General features: G+C 31.9%; 1 protein-coding gene and 1 long non-coding RNA gene across 3 annotated transcripts in view; one reads left to right on the plus strand and one right to left on the minus strand.

The window, feature by feature from the left end:
• LOC111064451 (microtubule-associated protein tau) overlaps positions 1-27874 on the minus strand; it is a 94963-nt gene that overhangs the window by 15057 nt on the left and 52032 nt on the right. For both annotated transcript variants that reach the window (XM_039433776.1, XM_039433775.1), the window contains exon 7: positions 8433-8600. In XM_039433776.1, coding sequence (XP_039289710.1) covers positions 8433-8600 — 168 coding nt within the window. The remainder of the gene's footprint in view (positions 1-8432; positions 8601-27874) is intronic.
• LOC120352602 overlaps positions 1-27874 on the plus strand; it is a 39261-nt gene that overhangs the window by 2151 nt on the left and 9236 nt on the right. The window contains exon 2 of the long non-coding RNA XR_005571959.1: positions 2849-2945. This is a non-coding gene — a long non-coding RNA (uncharacterized LOC120352602). The remainder of the gene's footprint in view (positions 1-2848; positions 2946-27874) is intronic.

Below are 27874 nucleotides of genomic sequence, written 5' to 3' on the forward strand. Positions count from 1 at the left end.
AACCATAGAGAAACAATAGCGTAAGTTTATGCTATAGTTTCTCTATGCTATAACACACTGCACACGGAGTCAACATAGCCGCGTTTACACCAGAGTTGTCAACTGAGTTTTCAACAAGTTGCGGCGATTCGTTGTCCATTTCTTGAAAAACAGCAACATTTTGTCGTCAACTTCTGGAAATCTTTGTTTTCAACAAATTTTTTTCCCACTCAGCAAAAAATTGACAATTTTTGTTGCTCTACATTTGAGAACAGCAACAAAAAATTGACAATTTTTGTTACTCTACATTTGAGAATAGCAACAAAAAATTGACAACTTTTTGTTGAAGACTATTTGTGGACAAATTTCTGTTGATAACTTTGGTGTGAACGTAGGTTTAGCTGTCGCGGTAACTCGCAATTGGAAAAATTCCGCGCTTCGTCTCTTCCCGACGTCCGTTCTGTGTGAATTGGGCCTGGGTTTGTAGAAGCTTGAGCTTCTCACATTTTCTCTATATTAATACTTAGTAGATCACATCAAATTTATTATAGGCTTTGGTCTCTTCAACTGTTTCCCTCCATCTTTAAACTACAGTTTGGCCATTTTGGAGCTATTTTTCCCGCCGCTACCATTAGATTTTTATAATGGGGTTTATATGAAATTATAAGAAAATGTTCATGTAGTAACTGTACCTAAAACCTGTTACCAGTTCAATTAATTTTAAAGAGTTATTATAATAAAATGTTTATATTATAGTAACTGTACTTAAAACCAGTTACCATTTGCAATTAATTTAAAAAAGTTATAAGAAAATGTTTATATTATAGTAACTGTACTTAAAACCAGTTACCAGTTGCAATTAATTTAAAAAAAGAGTTGTTTCAAGACAATAATATTAACACATTTTATAAAACATAAACATTAATTGAATTTATTTTTTTGTTGTAAGTTTCAAATTCATATCAAAGCATTTATTATTATTAAATACGTAACTTATAACATTGGTAGTCTTTATTTTTGAGTTCTATGAAATTATGTTTTCCAGACTAACGGTTGTGAGTCATGGAAACCTCGCATTTTGAATATTCATTTTTGCACATCTTTACAGGAATTATTTTACCGAAAGAAAAGAATTTTTAGTTTTTGAAAAGAATAAATGAGACTAAATGAAATGATAAGCTAGGTATTTAGAAAAAATATGAGTATTTAGTAATGAGTTCAAATCATAAGCTAGGTATTTAGGAAAAAAATGACTTTTGTATTACTACTTTATTCTGTAGGCCTAAATTATATGAATTGAACATGACTGTAACTAATAAGCTACTTCATCTCGTATACCTATATAATACTCAGTTAATTATTATTAATGAAGTTTCATCGTAATTAGATGACTTAATTAATGATGCAATACATATCAACATGAAAACATGCTGCAATAGAATAATGCATGTAACTTAATAATGCGAGCATCTCATGTTTTATTGAAATAGCTCTGAAAAATGATTGAATTAGGGAACAGTAGTTACAATGCAGATTTTTTACTTCACTTGTAAAAATTGAATTTATTTGAATACTCTATTAGAGTTGGCTTCGTTTGAAATTCACTAAAAGTGCTCTTTTTTCTGGAATATGTGTGATTAGTCGTATAATTTGTAGTCGATATGTCTGCATCCCAATATTTTTTATAAAAAAATACTGGGGGGTTTCTAGTAGCTTGTAATTATCGAGCTCATTTAGAGCACTCCCAAGTTCTGCATTGTAACTTTGGGGAGAATATGAAGAGGAAAATGGATGTGTGAGATATTTTCTAACTACACATTTAAATGATTTCGTCAATTGCGACAAGCAAATTATTCCTAACTATGGAAACTAATACAACAAACACATCCATGTCAATCCTCTTTCCTGTACCAAAATTCAACTGAAAAAGCAACAAGGAAAAATAGTATGATAATAGAAAATAAAGGATAAAACAGGCATAAAAATAACTGAATACTGTACTTACTTTGAACATGGAACATTAAAATGTACACACTCAATATTGGCATGTCCAAAACCAGTGACATTTATTACTATAGTGAGGTCCACGTTATAATGGCAGTGTTTGATTAGAAATGGTATTGCTATCCTTGTCTATCATTCAACAAAGCGGATAGCGCTATCTCTATCTCGCTTTGCTCTGTTGCCAGATCATATTTTAACATTGTAGAATTAATAAAATATTTCAACTTAATTATGAAAATTCATTATAAAATTATTGAGAATAGCTATAATTTCTTGCTCAATAAAATGTAATACATTCTTTTAAATGAGAATGAACAGTTAATATTACATCAGTAAACCTGTATCAGCTACCGTCTATAGGAGGCATTGACAAGACAGAGGAACGGCAACGTTGTTCTCCTATCTTTCTTCACTGTCATTATAACGTGAATCTCACTAAAGATGTTATAAAATAGACCTCACAACCAGATTTTTAATTCCTAATATGTAAAAATATTCAGGCCTATGTCAGAAATAGTATTCAGTTTGGTTTTATGGCGAATATATATGGTTTAATACACTTTATGTTTCTAGGTCCCACCTCCCACCTCTTGTGGAATAACTCCAAAAATATTATACGACGTCTTAGAAAATAGGTTTGTTTGTTTGTTTTTAAAGCTTCCCAGAGATTCTAATCAGAGTATAGGAATTTTCAAAAATTTATAATACCTACAGTATTACAAAAAAAGAAGAAAAAAAATTGCACAAAGGAACCCTCTCTACACACAAACTCTTCTGTGGTATAGAATACTCCAACCATCAAAAAAAAAAAAATGTTAGGTCATTGAGAACCAGGTTTTAATGATATGATTAATGTCCTTTACAGGTCCTTCTCAATATATGAACGTGTTGAAGTGGGAGTGGCATTGTGTTGAAATGGTTGAAAACCGAGGAGGGTGTTTTAATTTCTACATGTGACAAATGTGAGTAAACTAAACTTCTATCTGATGTATAGAATATGTCTGTATACTCTGTACAAAATTACTTTTAACTAGGAGGAATATGCGGCGCAGAGAGATGGAGGGAGATCAGCCAATTACAGTGATTAATAGAGTCATAGGTAGAAGCGCATTTGTCGATTAGAGTCAGTTGACTGAAGGATTTCAGAGTGGAACCTCCGTACGGTAAGTTTAATATGAGAGCTTGAATACTCACTAGAAATTAGAGAATGCTGGACGTTTAAGAACGGAAACATCGCCGTTGTATCCCTACCTCTGTATGCCTTCTCTGCTGCGCATGTTCTTCCCAAGTCAGAAGTTATTTTGTACGGAGTATAGTTTCTAGTGCAATTATCTTACAAAAACATGTCCTGTATATTTCATGTACAGTGTGTTATTGGTTTAATAATAAATGTAGTTGCTTGTGCAATTGTATTACAAGTAAGCTACTTTGTATGTGTGTATTGGAGTGTGTGTCAGATAGTTGTTGAGTGTGTGTGATTTTTCTACAAATACTTGAATGTTTGAGTTTAACTGGATTTAAAAACTCAAATTAGGTTGAAATTGATGTGTACTATGTACATAAATGATTGCTACAGTTACATCGACAACGTTTAATAAGAACGTTTAACGTATAACGTTAAACGTAATAAGGAATTAGTGAGTTTTATAAACGTCTAAGAAATTAGTGATTTGCAAGGGTCCCTGTAATTTGATTCCTCAATAATATCAGACTAATAGATAAGGCTGATTATGAATGTTATTAATTATTGTGTTCAATGAAATTTTAATTTATTTTTCTTTCAAAGAAAAAAATATTTTTAATTGATCAATATTCTATTTCCTGTAGTCTGCATTAGTTGTTATTTTGGAATTTAATTTTATGATGGGATTTAGAGCTATAATAATTCAAGTCTTTGCTTTTCCTCCTTCTTTAGGTATATATCTATCAAATGAGATAAATTTAAAGCATTAGAGATTGGTCTGCCTCATTTTTAATCAGACATTTACTTTTCTAAGCTCTTTTATTTGTAATATTTTTGAAATCTATTCAGCTTCTTTATTGTTTCTGTCTAGATTTTTTCCAGTCTTTGATTATGAGATTAATTAATTTATTGTATAACAACAGCTTTTCCAATATTTTTAAATTTACTGTATTATATTGTAAGAAATTATGCTAAGAAATTGTGGCCTCCTCATTTAAATAGATATACAGTATTTAATCAATTTAATTCATTTAATCAATCTCAACCGATATGCCACAAACATAAAAATTCTAGTATAAATTATAACAAAGTAACTACAACATTGATATGTTTTCATAAAATTCTGTATTACTGATTTGTTGAGATTTTATATGCTATGATAAAAATCTGTAAAAAAGACACATCTTCATATAGAAAAATCCCTTTTTTAATACTTATCTCAGTTAGGTAACTTGAAATTTATTTTCTATCGAGATGTTTCTCCATGATATCCCAACAATCATAGTGTGACTTTTCCAAGTATATATTTATTTTTTAACCAAAAATTATCGCAGTTTGCTCTAAGTGTACGGTACCTATGCTTGAAAATTGTGTGAGAAAGAGAAAATCAGTGCAGCTAATGTTTTCAATGAGCGCTTGATAAATTTAAGCAGCTAAATTATTTATTATGAGAACCTTTTTATAGTCTGAAAAATCTCAAGTCGACTTCTTCTTTCCTCCCATCTGAAAACATAACTTCCAGATTGACAAACAAGTTATGAATCAGTCATAGATTGAAAGTATATAACTGATTGGATTGACTATTGTGGACATCTAGAGTAGATTTCAATATCTTTACACAGAATTACAACTGTTTTACTTCAGTCAAATTATTAATTCATTCTCATGTTATTTGTTATTTATTTTGTCATGTTTCAATCATTATAATAGGATGTAGATTATTTTTAGTTCTTCTTAAGCTGGGTTTACACCAAAGTTATTAACAATATGTTTATTTTTCCGTCCTTATAGATTGTATTAGATTGAACGGAACTTGACAAACACATATGTTCATCATGTGTATGATAAGTTATGTTCAATCTAATAGAATCTATAAGGATTAACGGATTCTATAAGGATTGGTGTGACGGAGCTTATATTTTTATGGGCAATGAGAAGAATTTCCGCTAAACTCTGCTCATGAATTTCCTCATGAATCTGCATAGCATTTAAGGTTAAAAGACTTCCAAAATTTTTGCTACTATATTTCTCGAGAAAGTATCTATTTATAGGAAAAACTTTGCATTCAATCCAAGATATTTGGGTAGAGATTGCAGGGCTTCTCTCCAAATTCTTTCAATAGTTGCTCTTCTTCCTAGTTTATCAATCATGACGTATCCTTGTCTCTTCCTATATTCGTTTTGTATTCTCTCCCTAAAAAATGCATGTAGTAAATACAATACAGTATTCAGAGCTTGAATTACAATAACTGACAAAAGCAATCGAGTTTCAACCTAGCTTTCTAAGTGAAATTTCTTTCACAAATGTTTGAAAAATAAATCCCCTATAAACTATTCTACTTGATAATACTGATATAATATTTACTGGAGAATAATACTGTTAAAAATAATTTTTTTTTATGACGACTCTGTAGTAGGCCTACCTATACTACTATTATTTATCAAGATAAGATCTATAGTCTATCCATCATCTATTCACGAATTTAAGTGGGAGCAACATTTATGTATTACAGTACTATAAATGACGACCAGTCTTCTTGAACGTTTCATTCATATTGAACTACTGTATTTCTCAAATTTCTTCTCACTTAATCCTGTTTATTATATCATTATTGTCTATGCAACAGATGAATTACAATATTATGGACAGTCTTCTTCAACGTTTCAACTCATATTGACCTTAATGTATTTGTCAAATCTCTTCTCACTTAATCTTGTTTATTAGATCATTATTGTCGATGCAATTTCAACATTATTGTCACTTGTTACTTTGTATCCCAAGTATAAGTCTTCAAGTCTTCTTATTGTACCTTTCCTCAAATCAAGAAATTGTACACAACGTGTTACAAATTTTCACTTCTACGAAGTTTAGATTTTGATACATATGTAATATTATTTCTCAATGAAATAAGTGTTGGAAGTTTCCACTTTCTTCAAAGTTTGCATTTCAACAGATGAATTACAATATTATGGCCAGTCTTCTTCAACGTTTCAACTCATATTGACCTTAATGTATTTGTCAAATCTCTTCTCACTTAATCTTGTTTATTAGATCATTATTGTCGATGCAATTCCAAGGTTATTGTCACTTGTTACTTTGTATCCCAAGTATAAGTCTTCAAGTCTTCTTATTGTACCTTTCCTCAAATCAAGAAATTGTGTTACAAATTTTCACTTCTACGAAGTTTAGAATTTGATACATATTAATATTATTTCTCAATGAAATAAGTGTTAGAAGTTTCACTTTTTGTGTAGTTGAGAAGTTGTCAGAGATTGACAATGGTGTAATAACCGAAACCGGTCTTTCTAAGTATCAATAAATCTGTGGTTTTTAACAATTTCTTAGTCTTTTTCATTCAAAGTGTTAGAAGTTTCCACTTTCTACAAAGTTTGCATTTCAATAAATATTTATTTCATCATTTATTTGGAACATAACATTGCAAATATTCATTTCCATTACTGTCTTTCAAAATTGCTAATGCTGCATAACCGATGGGAAGAGTTATCGCTTTTTGTAAATGTATATCTACTTCATCAGCATGAATTACATCAGGTAAATTATGGTTACGGGGTAAACTGAAAACATCACTCCCTAGAGGGAAATTTCGGTTTGTTGGAGTATTATTCCTTTGTGAAGAATTGAAAAGAAGGGAACTAGGTATATTGTGTTGGTCAGGGATAACTGGAGCTGTGTCGCATAAGACTTTGTGCACATTATCTAGGAGAGAATTGTTGTAGTTTTCTTCCTCTGAGTTTGGATTAATAGATTCTGACAAATTTTTACTAAAACCAGGTTTCGTATTGTTTCCAAAAATATTTCCTCCCAATCTATTCTTGAATTTCATATCCTGTATCTTCTTTTGCTTCTTCATCAATTCCTGACTTTCCTCTACATTATTTTCCCCTGGTATAATCGGTTTTCTTTTCTTGTTATCTACTATTCTCATCTCATTCCTCCTCCCTAAACTGTCATCCGAGTTTTCAACTGAGTCGTTTCCCATATTGATCCCAAATCTTTCATTCTCTATGAATCTTTTCACCATACTCTCTTTGTCATCCGAATCGGAATCATAGGATCTTTCCACCTCTTTAAAAATCTGGTTATTGATGGAGGATTTCACGCCGTCAATCTTTGAGCTCAGTTTTATATCATCTGTTGCTTTTATAGCGCTTTGTAAGACTTGCTGGTCAATAAATCTCATTGGATCCAAAGAACCTGCACTGTGAATTAAATTGTCATTACTTTTAACTCTACTTCCAATTTTCTCCCGTTCAGATTTATTTCTTCTCACCACCATTCCATCCTTCACCCCTCTTCCATCCACACCTCTTCCTCTCTCATCTTTTATCACATTGAACTTTTTCCCAAGTTTCGCTTTAATCTTTTGTCTCACTAGCTGGTCATACTGCTTCCTCAACAGATCTTGGCGTACTTCATTTTTACCTTCAGATTCTCCCTTACTTTTCATGTTCAACTCAACAAATTTCTTAATTTTATTAAACTTTCCCTTCCCAACAACATTTTTCCTATCCAATCCAATCCTATCGTTGTTGGGGTTTGTATGTTTTGTACTAGTTGATCTTGTAGGTTTTTTAGTGTTAGCTAAAGAAACCTTCCTCTTTTTCTTAGTTCTCTCCTTGTTGTTTTTTGCTACATTTTTCTGTTTCTTTGCTCTGTGGTCGCCATCACCTTCTGCAACTTTATTGTTGGTTTTAGCTACATTTTTCTGTTTGTTTGCTCTGTGATTACTATCACTTACTACAAGTTCATTATTATATTTGCTAGCTACTTCATTCATCTGTTTCGTTGCTCTATGATTACTATCACGTTTTACAACTTCATTATTGTTGTTGCTAGCTCCTTCATTCATATGTTTGTTTTCTCTGTGATTACTATCACGTAATGTAACTTCATTATTGTATTTGCTAGCTTCTTCATTCATATGCTTCTCAGCTCTGTGATTACTATCACGTACTACAACTCCACTGTTGTTGTTGTTGCTAGCTCTTCCACTCATCTGTTTCTCATTCATGTGATAAATATCAGCTGGTACTACAACTTTATTGAATTGTTTATCTAGTTGTTGACTGGCGTAACTATCAATTATTTTTGAGGACTCCTCGCACAAATCCTCGACAGATTTACTCCATCTAACGTTGGACCTGACTTTCTTGCTGTCGCCCTGCCGTAAGCTAGAATCACTCCTACTGAGGGAACTTTTCAGGTTGGATTTGTTTTGTTGAGGTTTTGAGAAGGATGTTCTCACCTGAGTGCCTGAGGGTCCCTCGCTGCCCGTTTTGCTGGCTCCGCCCATCTGCTTCAGATACTCCTTGTCGTCGAATATTTTCTTGTCGCCGCCACCCGGTCGGTGTTTCACGTTGTCCAGTGAGCCGATCTTCGACGATGCCTTGATTTCTAGTTTCTGATCTTCGATCTGATGGAACACAAAATCATAACATTAATCTTCATCACAAGAATATAACATGATTTGCAATGACTTCGAATACTGTTTTTGGTGAGATATAGTCATATTTATCCATAATGAAACACTAGTAGAATATTTTCTAAAAATATCATGAATTTATGATGTTTCAACACCTATGATATCCATAATGAAAAACTTGTATAATATTTTCTAAAAATATCATGAATTTATGATGCTTCAACACCTTTGATATCCATAATGAAAAACTAGTAGAATATTTTCTAAAAATATCATGAATTTATGATGTTTCAACATCTTCATTGTGTGATGATGATAGATACTGAAGATTAGACCACAGGTGTTTAAACATGTATGTAACTTTTCAATAAATTCCTGATATTTTTAGACAATAATCCAGTGTTCCATTGTGATATTAAATGATAACTATAAGTGATATAGCAATCATTAGGAAAATAATAGATTCTGATTTTTGATTTGATGAATAACAGAATCAATGTTCTACCCTCAATGCTCTTAACCCTCAGCGAAAAAAGTACCAACAACTATTTAGTCAACATACATGTAGCTATTGCTTGGTTGCACAAAAGCCTATTAAATTCTAATCGTGATTAAATTACCAGGCCAATGTTGCCAATACACTTACAACACTGGACCGTTGTAGGACATTAAAAAAAAAAAAATGCCCTACAAACGGTCCAGTGTTGTAAGTGTATTGGCAACATTGGCCTGGTTATTTAATCGCGATTAAAATTTAATAGGCTTTTGTGCAACCGAGCAATAGCTACATATATGTTGACTAAATAGTTATGTTGGTACTTTTTTCGCTGAGGGTTATGCCCACATGAGCTCTAGGCTCCTTAGTATTTATTACAACGGCTACTATTCCTTACTCTATGCCAGACGTGGATTCAATTGTTTTTTCTAATGATTTGAATACTCCAAGGCCCGGTTGCAGAAAGGTCTTTTGAATTTTAACCACGATTAAATGCCACGAGAACCTATCAAAAAATCCTTCTCTGGTTGCTTCTCGTGGCATTTAATCATGATTAAAATTTAACGGGATTTTGTGCAACCAGGCATGATTCTAATTTGAACTCTAAAGTTTAGAAGAAACTCGTTAAAAACGTTTTGCTCCTCGTGAGTATAGATTAAGAAATACGTTGACCTGTCTATATTTTTCTTAACTCATCTAGTTTTTCACATTTTTGAAACTTTTGTAATTTTATATTAAGTATTTCATCATTAAACTTGATTTTTAATGAAAACATATTTTTTATTTGAAGCCAACTTAAGTTGATTAATATTATTATTCAATTTCAATTCGCCACCTACATCACTAGGGCGAGGGGCACGTCATATTAAGAGTAATTCTTGATTCTTTATTCTATTCTCAATTCTTATATTATTCATAGTAATTTCTTATTATTTTCTATAGGTTCTCTTAATTTTTAAATTTAATTCTGAATTGAACAATGTCACGTTTCCATCCCAAATAGTTTAGAATCTGTTTTATTGTATTGGAAAGCCTCTCCTCCCCATCCCACTGTCTCCGAGTCTATACATGAACAGAAGTTGATAGCGCAATGCGCATGTCACGTTATGCAAATGTCAACGTGTACACACACATTACAGATGAAATTATTGCTGCCAATTTCTTGTCGTCGAATTGTCTAGTGGGCTCTTTTCAACTTCCTCCACTTTATGAAAAAAATCCAGGTCGATTTGGCTATTATATTTCTAAAAATGATTCCCTTCCAAGTTACTGTAGGTAGTTTCTTGTGAAGTTTCAATATATAAGTTGAATTTTCTCTGTCATGCAAATACAAGACAGACCCATCAGTTTAGATGGGTTGGTGAGGGGTTAAAGACGGCATGATTTCTAGGGCAAATTCTAATATATTCTAGCGCATCCCCCTGTTCCTCTTGTATTGATTTTACCGCTGGAACTATGCCAGTTTGATTTAATTTCCTTTTCACCTTGAAATGAATGAAACAGGAACGCTCTATCAATCAAACCTTGCCAAGAATGTGTTTCCATATTCCGACATAAAACTTCAATTTGAATATACATAACACCTTTTTCCATAAAGCAACAAATTCGTTGCCGGCTGGTATGGTAGGCTCCCTCTACCTAATTTGGGATTAAAATAGATGCAGCAACTGTTCGGTTCGTGTTCAACTTTAATAAAGTGAAGGCAGGAATGCTGGTGTATAGAGTTGTTGTTTTATACAACGTTCGGCAATAAAAAAATGAAGTCTAAACTTTTCGAATATCTTCAACATTTCACTACTACATCGGGTATTTCAGTTAGGTCGTAACTCTTTCAGTTGAAAGCCAACAGCGCACGAGTCAACAGCTCGGAACTCTGTCTCTCCGTCCGACCACTCTCTATCTCTCGTTTTGATCAGCAATTGTGTGACTGTTCAGCGGCTCAGTGTTTCGTTTCTTCCTTCCAAGTGTTCTTGAAACATGTGACATTCTCTGTTAGATCGCCTCCAGTGCAAAACACACACGTGATAACCCCTATCCACCTATGCAATCTTTCGAAAACACATAACTTTGTGACTTCTTACTACATCAATACTTCTCCGAATAAAAAGTGGAATATTTTTGTGGATATGAAGTGCAAATCACCTCTTTTTTTCTTGTGAATATGAAGTGAAAATTACACCTCTGTTTTCTCGTGAAAATGAAGAGAAAGTCGCCTGTGTTTTTCTCTTGTGATTATTGATTACAACCGACAGTGACTGTGTGACTGTTTTGACAAGCATTTTCTTGACACCGTACAGTGATAATAAAGTTACTTATGAATACGTAAATTCTTGAACAATAAATAGATGAACCTGTGACCACAAAAAATGAATTATTCTGTTATGTTTGACTGTAGTAATGTTCCGTCTTCTAGGCCTCCTACAGACGTATTGATCTTGACGCTCCACTGCCCTACTAAATTATTCTAAACTTCCGGCTGTATTTAAGATGAATTTCTGGACTGAACTCTGACATGAACTTAGTCTGGTAGGAAATTATCTCGATAATTATCAACGAGTCAATAGCCTGACATGAATTTAGTCTGATAGGAAATTATCTGGATAATTATCAACGTTAATAGAAGATTTTCTGACCTGATAGATGACAATATGACACAATAAACAGTAGTTGTTTAAACAGATACAATAATAGAGGAAATGAGCGTTGTTCATGTTTGAAAATGACTGATTGTGTTTGTTATATATATGCTGTAATAAATAAACATACATAACTCAACTGTTGTCAAATAGCCATTTTCATATTATTGATTATTTCACATTACAATAGTAGTTCGATAGGAAATGTATTGATTTGACTTTTTGAAATTGGAATTGAAATTGGTTTATTTGCCATAACATTTTACAATCTAAAAACCATATTTTATATTTTACAATCTAACATTTTACTTGGTAAAATATATTTACTAATCAATATTAGCTACTCTGATTGACGACCAGTAATAATTTGATAATGCCTTCAATACCTACTGCCCTTCACAATAATTGACATGAATTATCAAATTATTTTCAAAATGAAATGATGATGTTTCGAGTTGTTGATGCATAAAATATAATAAATAGATTGAAATATAAAACATATCTGATAAATTAATTGTTTTTGATTGTAATAATCTGTAATAGAAATGAGTACTACTGAAGAGCTTTCCGAACTCGAGAAAGCTAGAAACCTTTTGATTTTAAGATACACTAAAAAAACTATTTCGAAAAAATGGTATGTATGCGTTTTTCTATGTGCATGTGCATCTCTAAGTGTCTGTGTTTTGTGTCTCTACTATTTTGTAAAGTGTACACTGATTGGTCTCACAATTCCTACTCTCTCTAGAATTTAAACATCGCATTTAACAAAATATTCTATTCAAATTTAGTGTGTTAGATCACAATGTTCGTCAACACTTTACCTATTAGTATTTCGATGCAAATTGTTCGTTTTTCTGATAGATTTTCTCCTTCAAATGCCATGTTGTATTTTTCATTGATAATATATTTGAAAATTCTGAATCTTTGAAATGTTCATGCTTGATCCTAATATTTATAAGCATCCTGTGATACTAGAATAGCTTTAGGTGTTACAATATTATGAAGTTACTGGAGTAGCGATTAAATTCTTATGACTTCAAATTGGATTTCATTTTAAAATAATCCACCATCACTCAACCTTAGCTGATTGCAGTTTTTCCATACTTGAAAATTAATATAAAATCAATTTTCTTTTGAAAAATTCCCAGTTTGATGGTGTATTTATCAATTTATTTACAGAGAACTTCACTTGAAGCATGACTATGTGTTTTCCTGTGTTTTTTGTGAGTGTATCGTAGATCTAAAAGTAGATTGGTGTTTTCAATGTGTTGAATGCTTGGTGTTGGAATGTTAAAAAGTGGTACATTTGTTTGTACTATAACTAAAATGGCCAATAACGACTGGACAAGTGTATCGAGCATGTGTGAACGAACATGTCTTCGAACGAAAACGACATTCACGCGAAAGGCTTCGAACGAAAAACAGCTGTTTGACACAGCAGCTTCTAACATGAAATAACCAACCAATAACAGTAAATAAACTACTGGAAAATCACAAATAATTATGATGATACAAAAATAATTCAACTTCAAAAAGAGCAGGGAAGAAAAAATGAATTACAAAAAATCGAAGATACAATAACCTAACCTCAGAACTTTCTCTCGAAGCTTTTCGCTGATGACACAACATGCATGACAAGCATGTGTGTACACACATGTTCAACACACTTGTCCTGTCGTTAGTTGCCATCCTAATTATTGTGTAGCTTTTGAATATGATAATCATAATCTTATCATGGAGAAGTGAGTTCACTCACAACTTGAAACAAAATTGCAATTTTCAACAATTTTTTTCAATAAAATGAAATATTTTGTGCACCTAACAGTACTCGTTCAACTTCTACACAATCTATTCTGCCTGAAAAATGTATTTGAAATGTGGAAATTTGTGTAAAAGTTGCACTTTACTGTGTAAAACAAGGCTCAGTAGCACAAAAGCCAGGTAAATTTGAATTGTGATTAAATGCCACGAGAACCAATCAGACAAGCTTTCGTTTCAGAAATGTCTTCTCTGATTGGTTCTCGTGACATTTAATTATGATTAAAATTTAACAGGTCTTTGTGCAACCTGGCTTAAGACATATAAATTGAACTACGTTTGATGTTTAAATAATCGTTGCTATGCTGTTTTGAATATATATATGTTGAATGTTGTACGTTGGAATGTTAAACTTTTGTGAAACCGGCACTAAGTGTTTTAATTTTAAATCAATCAACTCAATCTAATAAATTTACTCAATCAATGATTTCAATAATAAATAAAATCAGTACATAGAATGATACGGAGGATAATCTTTGATTTGGTAGGCCTAGAAGCCTCTTATAATTTGTTCAGTATAACCATAGAGAAACAATAGCGTAAGTAGATATCCCATGGTATAGGGCGTTTATCTCGCAACATTTACTGTTACCTCAAGCCGATTATTGTCGATTACTGTCGATTATTGTCGATTTTTACCGTTTCAGCCGGGTGAGAGTGCATGAACGGCACAATATGAGAGACTACCAGTGTCACACAGCTTCACGGGAAAGAACTACGTGAACTATCGGCTTGAGATAACAGTAAAATTTGCGACATAAACGCCCTATACCATGGGATATATACTTACGCTATTGTTTCTCTATGGTATATAACGTTTACAGTGAATGTCGTCATTAGTTGAGTCAGACACTTGAACCGAGTGTAAATCAAAAGTAGTGTAATATCTTGCCTTTTCAACTATTTTTTAGACAGAACTATACTAGATATTAATAAATTGATAAATAAGACATCGGAAATGCAGTGTGGGTTCAAATTAATTGAAAATATTTGTATTCATATATTTTTAATTACTTGTGGACTTGAGGTATAGTTAGCCTACTTGATCATAATCATGGATCAGATCTTCTATTCATAGCGTTATATCATAGAAACGTTATTTTAGTAACTTATATATAGAAGAACTTCATAAAATAACTATATTAATTATAGTTCTTTTCTCCGTAGCGTTATATCACAGAAAACTATTTCAGTATAGAATAGAATGAGTTTTATTTATTGACGTGGCGAAGTTTGGACCAAAGACCTTAAAGAGATATAGACCCACAATGCCTATGCCTTCCCAATGATAGCTCTTACTTGAAATTGAAGGCCGCCATTGGGGTATTTTAGCACGAGATATTATATATATAATATTTGTAATACTATAGATCACAAAGGCATTGATGGCATTGGTATGTAATAATCTTATGGGTTGCCCCCTCAATGGCGGATTTCAATTCCAAGTACGACACTAGCGCTGCATGTGAGTCTATGCATCTTTAAGGTCTTTGGTTTGGACAGTAATGCCCACTTAACGACGACATACATATAGTGAGGCTCACATTATAATGACAGTGGATAAAGATAGGAGAACAAAGTTGCCGATTCTCTGGCTTAATACTTCTACATCGTTGAGGACAGATCTGGCAGAATTGCAGAGCTAGAACGGGATAGCGCTATCTGCTTTGTCAAATGATAGACAAGGATAGCAGCACCAATATTAATCATACTGCCATTATAACGTGGACATCACTATAGAAGTACCTATACATAATAATAATAATAATAATAATAATAATATAATAATAATAATAATAATAATAATAATAATATAATAATAATAATTTATTTCTCGTAAAAAAGAAAAATCACAATTACAATTTCAAATGAAAACATATAACATAACAGTATGAAGAAACATTTCAATTTTCAATGAAATTATATAACAAAATAATAGAAGAACTAAGAAATAATAGAAGAAACATAGAAGAACTATAGTTTAAGAAACGTAATAGAACTTTGTAGAAGAATTATAGTCTCGCTTTTGTTATACGTACTCAATGAGACATTTCTTCAGTGACAAACTGCGCTCAAATTTAGAGTGTTTGTATTGATCATTTGCACACGAGCTAATCTCTACGTCGATATTGTGCCTGTGATGATCCATAAGAACCAATGTCAAATTCTAGGTGGTTTAGGGTTTTATTTAGGGTGTTTGGAGGGTTATTTAGTTGATGTGTTCACACTCATACATGGTGGTTTCACCTTGTTGGTTGACCGTGAACACGCATGAGCGTGACTAGTCTGAATTACGACCTGGTAAATTGCTAAAGTTCGCCCGCCGAATTTGTGCTGAGTGCACCCACGTTGCAATCAAATTGACCCCATTTTCTGCATGTGAATAATGCATTAGATTTATCTCTGTGTGGGTAATCTTATACCTACTTACATGTTTGTCAGGTGTTGATAAGCGTTTTGTTTGAGTTCCCTACAATTTTATAAATCTTTTTTGAGATTTAAGTGTAGCTCATCAACGAACAAACCTGCATCTGAAGAGCTTAATAAATGTGTATTATTGAAACAGTAAATAAGTAAAATTGTAGTATTTCAACCCTCAATTGTTTCAGCTAAAAAAAAAAATATTTCTGTTGATTATGGTAGAGAACATAGATTCAAATCATAAAATCAATTCGGTATCTGAGAAATATATTGTATAGTGACAACTTTTTTAGTAACATGATGATAACATTCTATCCACATTAAAAACTATATAAAGCTCTTTTTTATAGTAGCGCTCATCGAATTTAGTAGCTGTTTACCCTGTTGTCAATATTTGCAGTAGCAGAAGTCTTCGGGGTTATTTACAGTATTTAATTGGGATTTTCGTTAATAATAATTATTCTAATTATTCATTAATTAGCATTTGAACAAATGAAATTTCCAATTTATTTCCATCCATATAATACTCTTTACTTCATGGTAGTAAACGATTTAAATTTGAAACTCGTTAAACTTAAAGTAGTTTATCTTCAAGAATATCCTTGGTAGGTAGGCGGTTTACTGAAAAACCATTATTTTGTATATTTAAAGTCTACAGATGGAAATTACTGAGATATTGCAGTTATTCAAATGTGAATGAAGTAATTTTTGTTATATTTTTGAACAAATAAATTCCCGGGCTGACAAATAATTTTTGAAAAGTTGCGCTCATCGAATTTCCATCTAGCTGTTTACCCTGTTGCCAATATTTAATTTGCAGTAGCAGAAGTCGCCAGGGTGAATTACAGCATTTAATTTGGATTTTCGTTTAATAATAATAATATATCTAAAGTGGTTAATTTTGGAAAAAGCATGTCCTTCGGAGTGGGTTGCAGCTTATTTAATCTTTATTAACTTTGGATTTAATTTTTAAATATTTTTAAACTTTGGATTTAATCTTTGTTAAACTATCTTTACTGGTGTATAGCTATCAGAAATATTTGAAAAATGTAGTGCAGATTGCAGCTCTCTATAATATCAAAAATCATCCTAGTTAAACCTTATAATGATAATTTTCCAAAAATCAAAATAATGCTTTGAATATGACATCAACTTTGATGCCCAATAGCATGCTTCTAGAGTGAGTCTTTGTGTTACATTCAAGAGTTCTTAATCTCTCAATAGCCTACTTGCACAAGAGATTGCACAACAGCCGGTTAAATTTTAACCGTGATTAATTTCACGAGAACCAATCAGAGAAGACCTTCTTGATAAGACAGTTCACAGATTGGTTCTCGTGTAATTAATCACGGTTAAAATTTAACCGGCTGTTGTGCAACCGGGCCATAGTCTGGCTCAGTATTATAAAAACTATCATTCAAAATGTTCAAACTTTGTCAGACTCTGTATTGTATAAAGTACCCATATCTTTGTGCATAGTCCATCTGGAATATCCTACCTTCAAATTTGAATTCCAAAATTTTTCAAATTTATATCTTCTTATAAACGATGTTATCGAAGGTTAGCCTAGTGATGTGCTGTTTGGATCTACCGATCATCCAAATCCTTTAAAAGTCCTTCTTTGAAAAAAATGTCCTCCAAGTCCTGAAAATGATTTTTCTTTGACCTCAATGCTTTTCCTTATCAAATTAATCTTGGAAATAATTCTTTCGTGTGGACGAAATTGAAAGCTTTTGTTTTCATGTAACTTTCTTAAGCCGAGTCGCTAAGCTCTTGCGATACTTTATCATCAAACAAGTTCTATTTGTCTTCCGTGACTTGCAGTGAGAAGTTCTGAATAATTTACTAGATTGTTTCTAGTTAATAAAAAGTTGCTTGTGTGAGAAAGTAACTGAACAAGATTTTTTTCTTTAGAAAATGAACTCTTGAGGTTGTCACCGCTTATCTAGTACTTGAAATGACTGAATTTTTCTTATTCAATTTGGACATCTACCACAATTTGAAACTAAATTAGGAAATTGAAGAAGTTTTGGACAATAACCTGGTTTTTTCTTTTCCGATCATTGTATTGTTTGTGCTATCCTAATAAATAAATATAATGTATTTTAGAACTGAGGAAGTCCTGGCTTGAGAAGTCATATTTCCGGAAGTTTGTGAATTGTCACTCACAAAATAATAGAAATATACAAAGAGTATCCTTAGTTTTTCTCTCCCGGTTAGTGCTATCTACTGAAAATTATAAATAAATAGAAGCTAAATAGAAATAGTGAATCTAATTTTATTTCTTCTGGCGTTTCTTTTAAATGAACAATCTAGTTCATACTACCTATTTCTTATTCTGATAATAGTATTACTACAGCATAATTATGTGATTCCTATATTATATTAATCAATTATCATGTAGCTGATAATATAAATTAAACCTTCCGGTAGTCGCGCCCTACTCAGTCACACGAGCAGTCGCGTATTGTATTTTGTACAACATCCAATTTTCCAAGTGTTATGTACTCTGTCTACTGTCAAAACATATTAATTAATTGTATAATTACTTTTTCCATCTTCTTGGATTATTTTACGCCTATGAACATTTGGATGATTACCATTTCATAGCCCAATAAGAAGGTACATCAAGCAAAGCCATAAATTCTGTGTTATTTGTTCGTTTAAAGTCCCCGTATACAGTCTTTCCCTATCTTATGCACTGTGGCGACTAAATGGCACTTAAAGACTGAACCATTGCACGGTTGGTACTGCAACTCAGTGGAGTGATGGGGGGAAAGTTTTGGAATGCATAGGTGACTCATTCACCGACACCACCCCATTTAATAGTTTTGTACTAGTTTTTGTAATAGTTTTGACACTGTTGTACTTTTTACAACAGCGCGACAGCCCCACAGTCGTTGGGGCCATTGAAGATTCAAATTGTATACTTATTGGCGAGGTGGAACTTCCGTCTTGGACTCCCCACCAATAAAAGTCATACGAATATATTATTATAATCATTATGAGCCTATGAAGAAATATAATAGACTACTGTTTAATCTCAATTATGGTAATAATTTATTATCAAATCATGGTAAGATATATTTATAAATAAAAATAGAAATTAAGTGCTCTTTTTAAAATTGTTTACTCACAACATGGTTCGGCTATATGATGCCATTGAGATCTATCTTTGAGAAAGATTCAATAATTTATTAACAAGAGTCAGCAATAAATATTATGTCAGAAATCAGATATAATGGGATGACTTGAATCAATACTAGTCATCTATATAGAAGGCGGTGGGAAAAAATTGGTAAATATACCGTCCTATCATTTTACCACTGTCTTATTTATAACGTGAATCTTACTATTTGGTTTGAGCGATATCTGTCTTTCTATAGAAAAAGGTATTTGCCAATTTATTTGTTTGTTTCAATGTATCACAGTGGCTTGATGTATCAGACCGACTTTTATGTAATGATCGTTTATGTTTAGAATGTGCTTTTGACTTGAGAATTCGACTTGGATAGTCAGAAATATACAGCAATGTTCAACCATAGAGAAACAATAGCTTAAGTAGATATCCCATGGTATAGGGAATTTATGTCGCAGCTTTTACTGTTATCTCAAGCCGATTACTGTCAATTTTTACTGTTTTGTTGACGTGGTAGTGTATGAACGGCACAATTTGAGAGACTACCAGCATCACACAGCTGCATAGGAAAGAACTACGTGAACTATCGGCTTGGGATAACAGTAAAAGTTGCGACATAAACGCCCTATACCATGGGAAATCTACTTATGCTATTGTTTCTCTATGGTTCAACGTCTCTTATCACACAATAAGCTTCGGTTGACGTGTGAGGCTCGTTGAACCTTTGGACCCTTGAATCCGTCCCTTTAAAATGTAACACCTCTTGTAGGTTAAGTGGAAGAGGGGCTCCTATTGCCTCATTTTCGCCCACATCACTTTTGAAATTGTTAAGTGTAAATAAAAGGCCTCTATCTATCTATCTCTTATGGCGTTTCTTTTAAATGAACAATCTAGTTCATACTACCTATTCTTATTCTGATAATAGTATTACTACAGCATAATTATGTGATTCCTATATTATATTAATCAATTATCATGTAGCTGATAATATAAATTAAACCTTCCGGTAGTCGCGCCCTACTCAGTCACACGAGCAGTCGCGTATTGTATTTTGTACAACATCCAATTTTCCAAGTGTTATGTACTCTGTCTACTGTCAAAACATATTAATTAATTGTATAATTACTTTTTCCATCTTGTTGGATTATTTTACGCCTATGAACATTTGGATGATTACCATTTCATAGCCCAATAAAAGGTACATCAAGCAAAGCCATAAATTCTGTGTTATTTGTTGTTTACAGTCTTTCCCTATCATACTTATGCACTGTCGCGACTAAATGGCACCTAAAGACTGAACCATTGCTCGGTTGATACTGCAACTCAGTGGAGTGATGGAGGGAAAGTTTTGGAATGCATAGGTGACTCATTCACTGACACCTCCCCATTCAATAGGTTTGTACAGCAAAAAAACTGACACTGTTGTACTTTTTACAACAGCGCGACAGCCCCACAGTCGTGAGGGGCCATTGAAGATTTAAATTGTTACTTATTGACGAGGTGGAACTTCCGTCAGGGACTTCCCACCAATAAAAGCCATACGAATATATTATTATAATCATTATGAGGCTATGGAGAATTATAATAGACTACAACTGTTTAATCTCAATTGTGGTAATAATTTATTATCAAATCATGGTAAGATATATTTATAAATAAAAATAGAAATTAAGTGCTCTTTTTAAAATTGTTTACTCACAACATGGTTCGGCTATATGATGCCATTGAGATCTATCTTTGAGAAAGATTCAATAATTTATTAACAAGAGTCAGCAATAAATATTATGTCAGAAATCAGATATAATGGGATGACTTGAATCAATACTAGTCATCTATATAGAAGGCGGTGGGAAAAAAAATTGGTAAATATACCGTCCTATCATTTTACCACTGTCTTATTTATAACGTGAATCTTACTATTTGGTTTGAGCGATATCTGTCTTTCTATAGAAAAAGGTATTTGCCAAATTTATTTGTTTGTTTCAATGTATCACAGTGGCTTGATGTATCAGACCGACTTTTATGTAATGATCGTTTATGTTTAGAATGTGCTTTAGACTTGAGAATCCAACTTGGATAGTCAGAAATATACAGCAATGTTCAACCATAGAGAAACAATAGCATAAGTAGATATCCCATGGTATAGGGAATTTATGTCGCAGCTTTTACTGTTATCTCAAGCCGATTACTGTCAATTTTTACTGTTTTGTTGACGTGGTAGTGTATGAACGGCACAATTTGAGGGACTACCAGCATCACACAGCTGCATAGGAAAGAACTACGTGAACTATCGGCTTGGGATAACAGTAAAAGTTGCGACATAAACGCCCTATACCATGGGAAATCTACTTATGCTATTGTTTCTCTATGGTTCAACGTCTCTTATCACACAATAAGCTTCGGTTGACGTGTGAGGCTCGTTGAACCTTTGGACCCTTGAATCCGTCCCTTTAAAATGTAACACCTCTTGTAGGTTAAGTGGAAGAGGGGGCTCCTATTGCCTCATTTTCGCCCACATCACTTTTGAAATTGTTAAGTGTAAATAAAAGGCCTCTATCTATCTATCTCTTATGGATGCACTTGTTCCGCCCTATATCGCTTCAATACAAGTAGAATCACAGTCGTTTGATGTTTTAGACCGACCTCTGTATGTATTGATCCTTCAGGTTTAAATGTGCTTTATTTGACTTGAGAGTCCGTCTCGTGTAATCAGAAATATATAGCAATGTTGAACGTCTCGAATAGATACACTTTTTCACCCTATATAGCTTCAATGCAAATTTATCACAGTGGTTGATGTTTGAAGACTGACTTTTTGTATTGATCGTTAGGTTTAGAATGTGCTTTTGACTTGAGAATCCCACTGAGAAATATACAACAATGTTGGACGTCTTTTATATATCAACTTGTTTCGCCCTATTTCGGGTGATTGACGGACAGTTTGAATCGACTTGAAAGTTTTTTACTTCTATTTTTCAGTCACGAAATGAGTCTGGTCGGAATCAATACAACTGTTCTATTGTTGTTAGAATGGTCTTGACAATGGAATAAGAATTTGTTAAATCAATAGTATATTTATATTCGGGAATCGTATATTTGAAGTGTGGTACTTTGCTACTTGAAATTATGAAACACCAAGACATTAGATGTGCAAATAATGTTGTTTTTTCTTCAAGAATGTTTTGTATTTTTTTGTATTTTTCTCCCTTTTTTGTATTTTCTCCCTGTATATTTATGTTATTATAGAATCGTCTTGGAAATGGATTTAGAATTTGTAAAATCTAATAAATTTATATATTTTTTGTTCTTAGAATGATCTTGACAATGGAATAATAATTTGTTATCTCTGTACATTCATATCTGGGCATCATGTTGGAATGAGAAGGATACTGCTATACCTCTAAAAATATTCCCATCCTGGAATATTGATCAGTTCTTGATTTAAAGTATCAAGGTCTTGCTCTATTGTGTTCACAACAAATAAATACAAAAGAAGTTCTATACAAAACATAGTGGGCTATTCACTGTATCTAGGCCTATAGTAGGTAGTTTGTAAGTAAATTTAATCACATTGAAGTAGCATGTAGACTATATAGGCTATGGTTGAGGACCCAAGTTCCAAACGGTCTTCTTTTGTCTCCATCCTACTTGAACTGTTGATATTAATTAATGAATTTATTTTAATTATAATAAATTTTGTTGTTATCTTGCACTTTTCCTACACAGTACTCACGGTTTTCTTGTTTGAGGGACGCGTTCAGTGGCACTGTACATGGAGTAGCGAGGTACTCCTAGATATAGTATAATTTAATATAATTCCAAATGGTATTGAAATTTGAATATTATTCATAGATTCCCCCCCATTAGAGTAATTCTATATGGATAGATATTTGCAATTTTTCAGTCTATGATTTTAAAATAAAATCACAGCAGAATGTTCACATTTACATAGGGTTTCTTGTCCCAATCGTTGACTTTTCCAACATTGTCTTATAGTTGTTTCAGAAATTTTAGATTAATTTCAATTTTCAACACAAAAACTATTGAGAAGGAAGTGAGCATTGCTAAGGTAAATTAACTGTGTTTATGATTTTATTTTATTTTATTTTAGTACAATAAAAAACATTTCATAAACACAGTTAATTACCTTAGCAATGCTTACTTCCTTATCAATTCCATTCATTTTTTAATCCTCCAACAAGGAATCGTACAGAGAAAATATAGAATTTATAAACTCTAAAATAGATTCATCAATCTGGGGAATTATGGTATGGGTTTCAACATTTCCTCATGCAGTGAATGCTTGCTGTAATGAAATTCCTTGCGGCTAGTAAATAATCAATCAAATTGAAGAAAATTATCGACAATATTTATGATAGTGCTAATTCTGAATGGATGACATCATATCTAAACTTTGGTAGCCAACTTTTGAGCGTCCGTTTAATTACTATACACTACATGAAGCGTATCATGCTAATAAAGCTTACAAGTCATGAGAGTTGCTATGACATCAAAATGATTGTTCTAATAGATGTATGATTCCAACTGATTTTCATGCTTCTATTTCTCTAAATTCTATAGCTATGTGTGGGTGATAAGGGTTTCGATTCAGGATTTGGTTCATGAATCATAACGTAAGCTAAATATATAAACTAGACAATAATTTAGCATATGAGGAATATTATAGTAATAGATATATTCAACTTACCAAAAATTGTAGTCATTCCTTTTTTCAAACTTACGGTTAGATGCAGTCCCAAGGATTCTTGGTTAGTTGTCTCTAAAGCTGCGTTTACACCAAAGCTATTAACAAAATGTTAATAACTTAATCCTTATAGATTCTATTAGATTGAACATAACTTATCATACACATGATGATCATATGTGTTTGTCAAGTTCTGTTCAATCTAATAGAATCTATAAGGATTGAGTTATTAACATTTTGTTAATAAATTTGGTGTAAACGCAGCTTTAAAATGTTAGTTTCTTACGTACAGTAAAATACTGTAGATGAGTATTCTATTTAGAAAGTTAATTCATCAAGATAATTGTAGAATGTTGATTGTTTCCGTTAGACCATGTTGGATTTTTCTGGGTATTGTATTCTAAAATTGATAGCTCCAAACACCAATAGTTGACTCTAATGAAAGTTAAATAGTAAATGATTTTATTGAAACGTCGGTTTCAAATATTATCTTATTTTCATCTTCAAACCTTCTCAGATTGCCTTACCTTATAATGATTTTGTTCTAAAATTGTAGTGTTCCATTGGAAATGTTTTTTCTCTAATTAAAATCCACTCAGCAAAAATCTCACTCAAATCCAAGAAATAATATACATGATGGAGAGTATTTTTACATTATTTACAGAAATCAAAGTTTTAGCAGAATCAAAAATTTTGTACATTTTACTAACATATTTTTAGCATGATGAACGTTTATCAAATTAGATTTCTATAATAATCTTCAATCTATTGTACCGTGTTGTATTATTCGTCACTAGCGCCCCAGTTATAGCCTAATTATTGATAGATCATTAGATAAGCAACATTCAAAGGAATACAAATCAATGATTTGAACCAAATATTGAGTTTTATTTTGTAGTTAAAAACGTTTGTCAGAGATGTTTTCCATTCTGCAGAATTCTAGTTGGTGATAAAATTGTTTTCTGCTACAATATTAGTCTAATATTTATAATACTGATAGATTTATTCATTGGTAACATTCATCTGCTAACTTGATATATCAAGTTTAAATTTTGAAAATCCTTTTTCTGTATGTGATTTGTTTGAAACTTTCAGTATTAGGACATAATTCTTTTAATATCACTTTGAATAATAATCTGCTTTGAACAGCTTCACTTTTTATCCAGAGTCAAAATTCATCTTGATCTTGTTTTGAAAAATGTTGATTTGTTCCTGCCCATTCAGCGAGTCATAATAATTGTAGCTGAGGATTTTAATAATTAATACATAATAATTGGATTCAGCCAATGAAACTGATTAAAGCTCTTCAAAGCTGAGAATTCACGTTTAATGATTTGTTATTCAAAATTACTCATACTCTTGAAAAATATGATAGTTTAGAAACTCAACTATTACTTAACTTTAATGCTTCAATAATGGTCTAAAAGCATAATGAGATCTATGATTTATGAATTAATCGTTTGGGAACCCTTTATATCTCCATTAATCTATTATTGATTGATCCTAGTCTAATCCAATCTGCTTGATAAGCTATATGGATTATTCTAATGAGTAAATGAGAAATAGACCTCATACAATAGAAATCATACATTATTTTCTCATGTATTCTGTCCAGAATGTTGAGTTATGAGCCATATTAGATTTTTTTTAATTTTTCTTCTTTGAAAAATTCATTTTCCAGTATCATACTTTAGAGAACTATCTGATCTAGATCCTGATAATTGAGATAATGTTCAGAATATCTCCTGGTATATATATAATATATTCTCCTTCCATGTTAGTATCCCAACACTTTCATGATCTAGTCAGTGAGAATAGAATGTAATAGTGCATTCTATACTCACTGAATCTAGTATGAACTGGCGAGTTGAATTTTATTATTCTAGTTAATGTTTCTTACCAAAACAATTTGTTTTATGATAGGAGATGAATAGATTTGGTTTAGTGAATGGAGCCTAAATATCTTGATCATCTTGGAAATGTTTGAAAATAATAATCATATTTTTAATTTTCAATAATATTCTATTATTCATTAAATCTGAATGCATCCAGCAGGAAATGATAGAATTTGTTAAGATCTTTCAATGCTTTATATTATAGTTGAATCTTGGTCTTTAAATAATTCATAGCTTGATGTGGTTTCTTATATATTTTTGTATTATCCTTCTGCCTGACTCTAATATACTGTAATTATATATCAAGAAATAAATAAAAAAATAATATTCTGGTCGATGGAAATAATATAAAACAAACAACTCCACTTTTGTATTACTATTATATATTTATTTCCAACACAATGTTATAATATTTATCATATTGGGTTGTGCATAACTTAATCTTTGAAGCTCAAATATATATACTTCCATTCTTGATTATATTATTCCAATAATACTATCCAAAAATAACATCTATTTCTTTAAAATTTCAAACAATCAAAACAAGTCTCACGAGAATTACTTGACAGTTATTGTTAATTAACTAGTACAACATTTATTTTTAAATATATTAATTGAATCTTATAACATTTAATTGATGAATGATTACATTATTGATGACTACATTAGAATAAATTCTTTGGTTACCTGCTGGTTGGAACAACGCAATCTTTCCAAGCGTTTTAAATATTTACAAAACAAAAATACAAAGCCAAAATAATAGCACATCACTGTAAATCTATGTCCGAAAATATAATTGAAATCTTATATACATATGGTTAATATTTATTACGTGGGTTACAAACATTTTATAAAACTGTAGATAATACTTCGAGTTAGTCTCATCCTTTGCTGGTGCCCCATTGGCTTCATCTCTTTTCAATTCACATCAGAGGTGGTACACATTGGTTGGGGAGAGGTACACACAATGGTAACAACGCATACGTTACTTTCTAATCCATTCACAACAATATCGACCACAGATGCAGACTGGGGAATGGTTCTTGGTGGTAGGTAGCAGGACTTAAGCAACAGCTGGTAGCATCAATCAGTCTATGTTGTGATACTTACTTGGACAGCGCCTCCGTTCTCTTCGGGGTTCTATTGTCGTTGTTAATGAAAACAGAAAAACAAAATCAATGAGCAATTAATAGGTTAAATTGTTGTACTCAGAAAATTGTTAATTCAAATGAAAAAAAGTTTTATTAACAATTAAATTTCAATTAGTATGATTCATTAATGTGATTTTTGTATTATTCAATGTAAAATAAATACATTTCTAAAATTATCAACTCCTCAAATAAATCTTGAACCAATTTGATACATCATTGAGGTAAACTCAGAATGATACTGTAATTTATCATGGTTTTATGGGAAGAATTCTTCAAGTGGTAAAGAGCAATGTATTTATGATAAGGTAACCCGTGATTCGCAAGGGTCTAATTTGAAACTTGACGTACTAAAATTTTGAAGGATTAAAAATAGGCTTATAAACATCCTCGGTAAATTGAGAATCTATTTGTAAAATTTCAGTTAATCAGACGTGATGATGCGTCATTTGTGAATTTCCTATCCCGTACGTGTATAAGCCGATTCTTCCATTTATTATATTATAGATTGTATTGGATACACTGTAATCATTGAGGTAGAATCAGGCTGATACAGAACTTTATCACGGTTTAATGGGAGGAATTCTTCAAGTGGTAAAGAGCAATTCATTTATGGCGGACTACATCATTCTTTATTCTCTAAATAATTGGAGAATAAGCTTTTTTATTAATTTGCTATTTTTACAAAAAGCACATCATTGAAATGATCGGGAAGGAAGAATAAGTTATTATTATTCAACATAATAATAAAGTACTGTAAGTTGATAAATCAGTAAATCATGGTGTGCAATGATAATTGATAGGACATGACATTGGGTAATAAGTCAAGGCAGAACATCCAAAAGGATCTCTCTGCCGATAAAAGCCATAAGAAACAATAAATAATTATATAAATATTATCAATATTTATAGTGAGGAGGAAGCTTATCCTGATATGATAAACGGAAATTTATTTGAATTTCAAGTTATCTGTAGCCTAATTGTTTCAGTTTTGATTTTGAACTTGT

This window comes from Nilaparvata lugens, chromosome 8 (assembly GCF_014356525.2).
Source record: "Nilaparvata lugens isolate BPH chromosome 8, ASM1435652v1, whole genome shotgun sequence".
In the NCBI taxonomy this organism is placed as follows: Eukaryota; Metazoa; Arthropoda; class Insecta; order Hemiptera; family Delphacidae; genus Nilaparvata; species Nilaparvata lugens.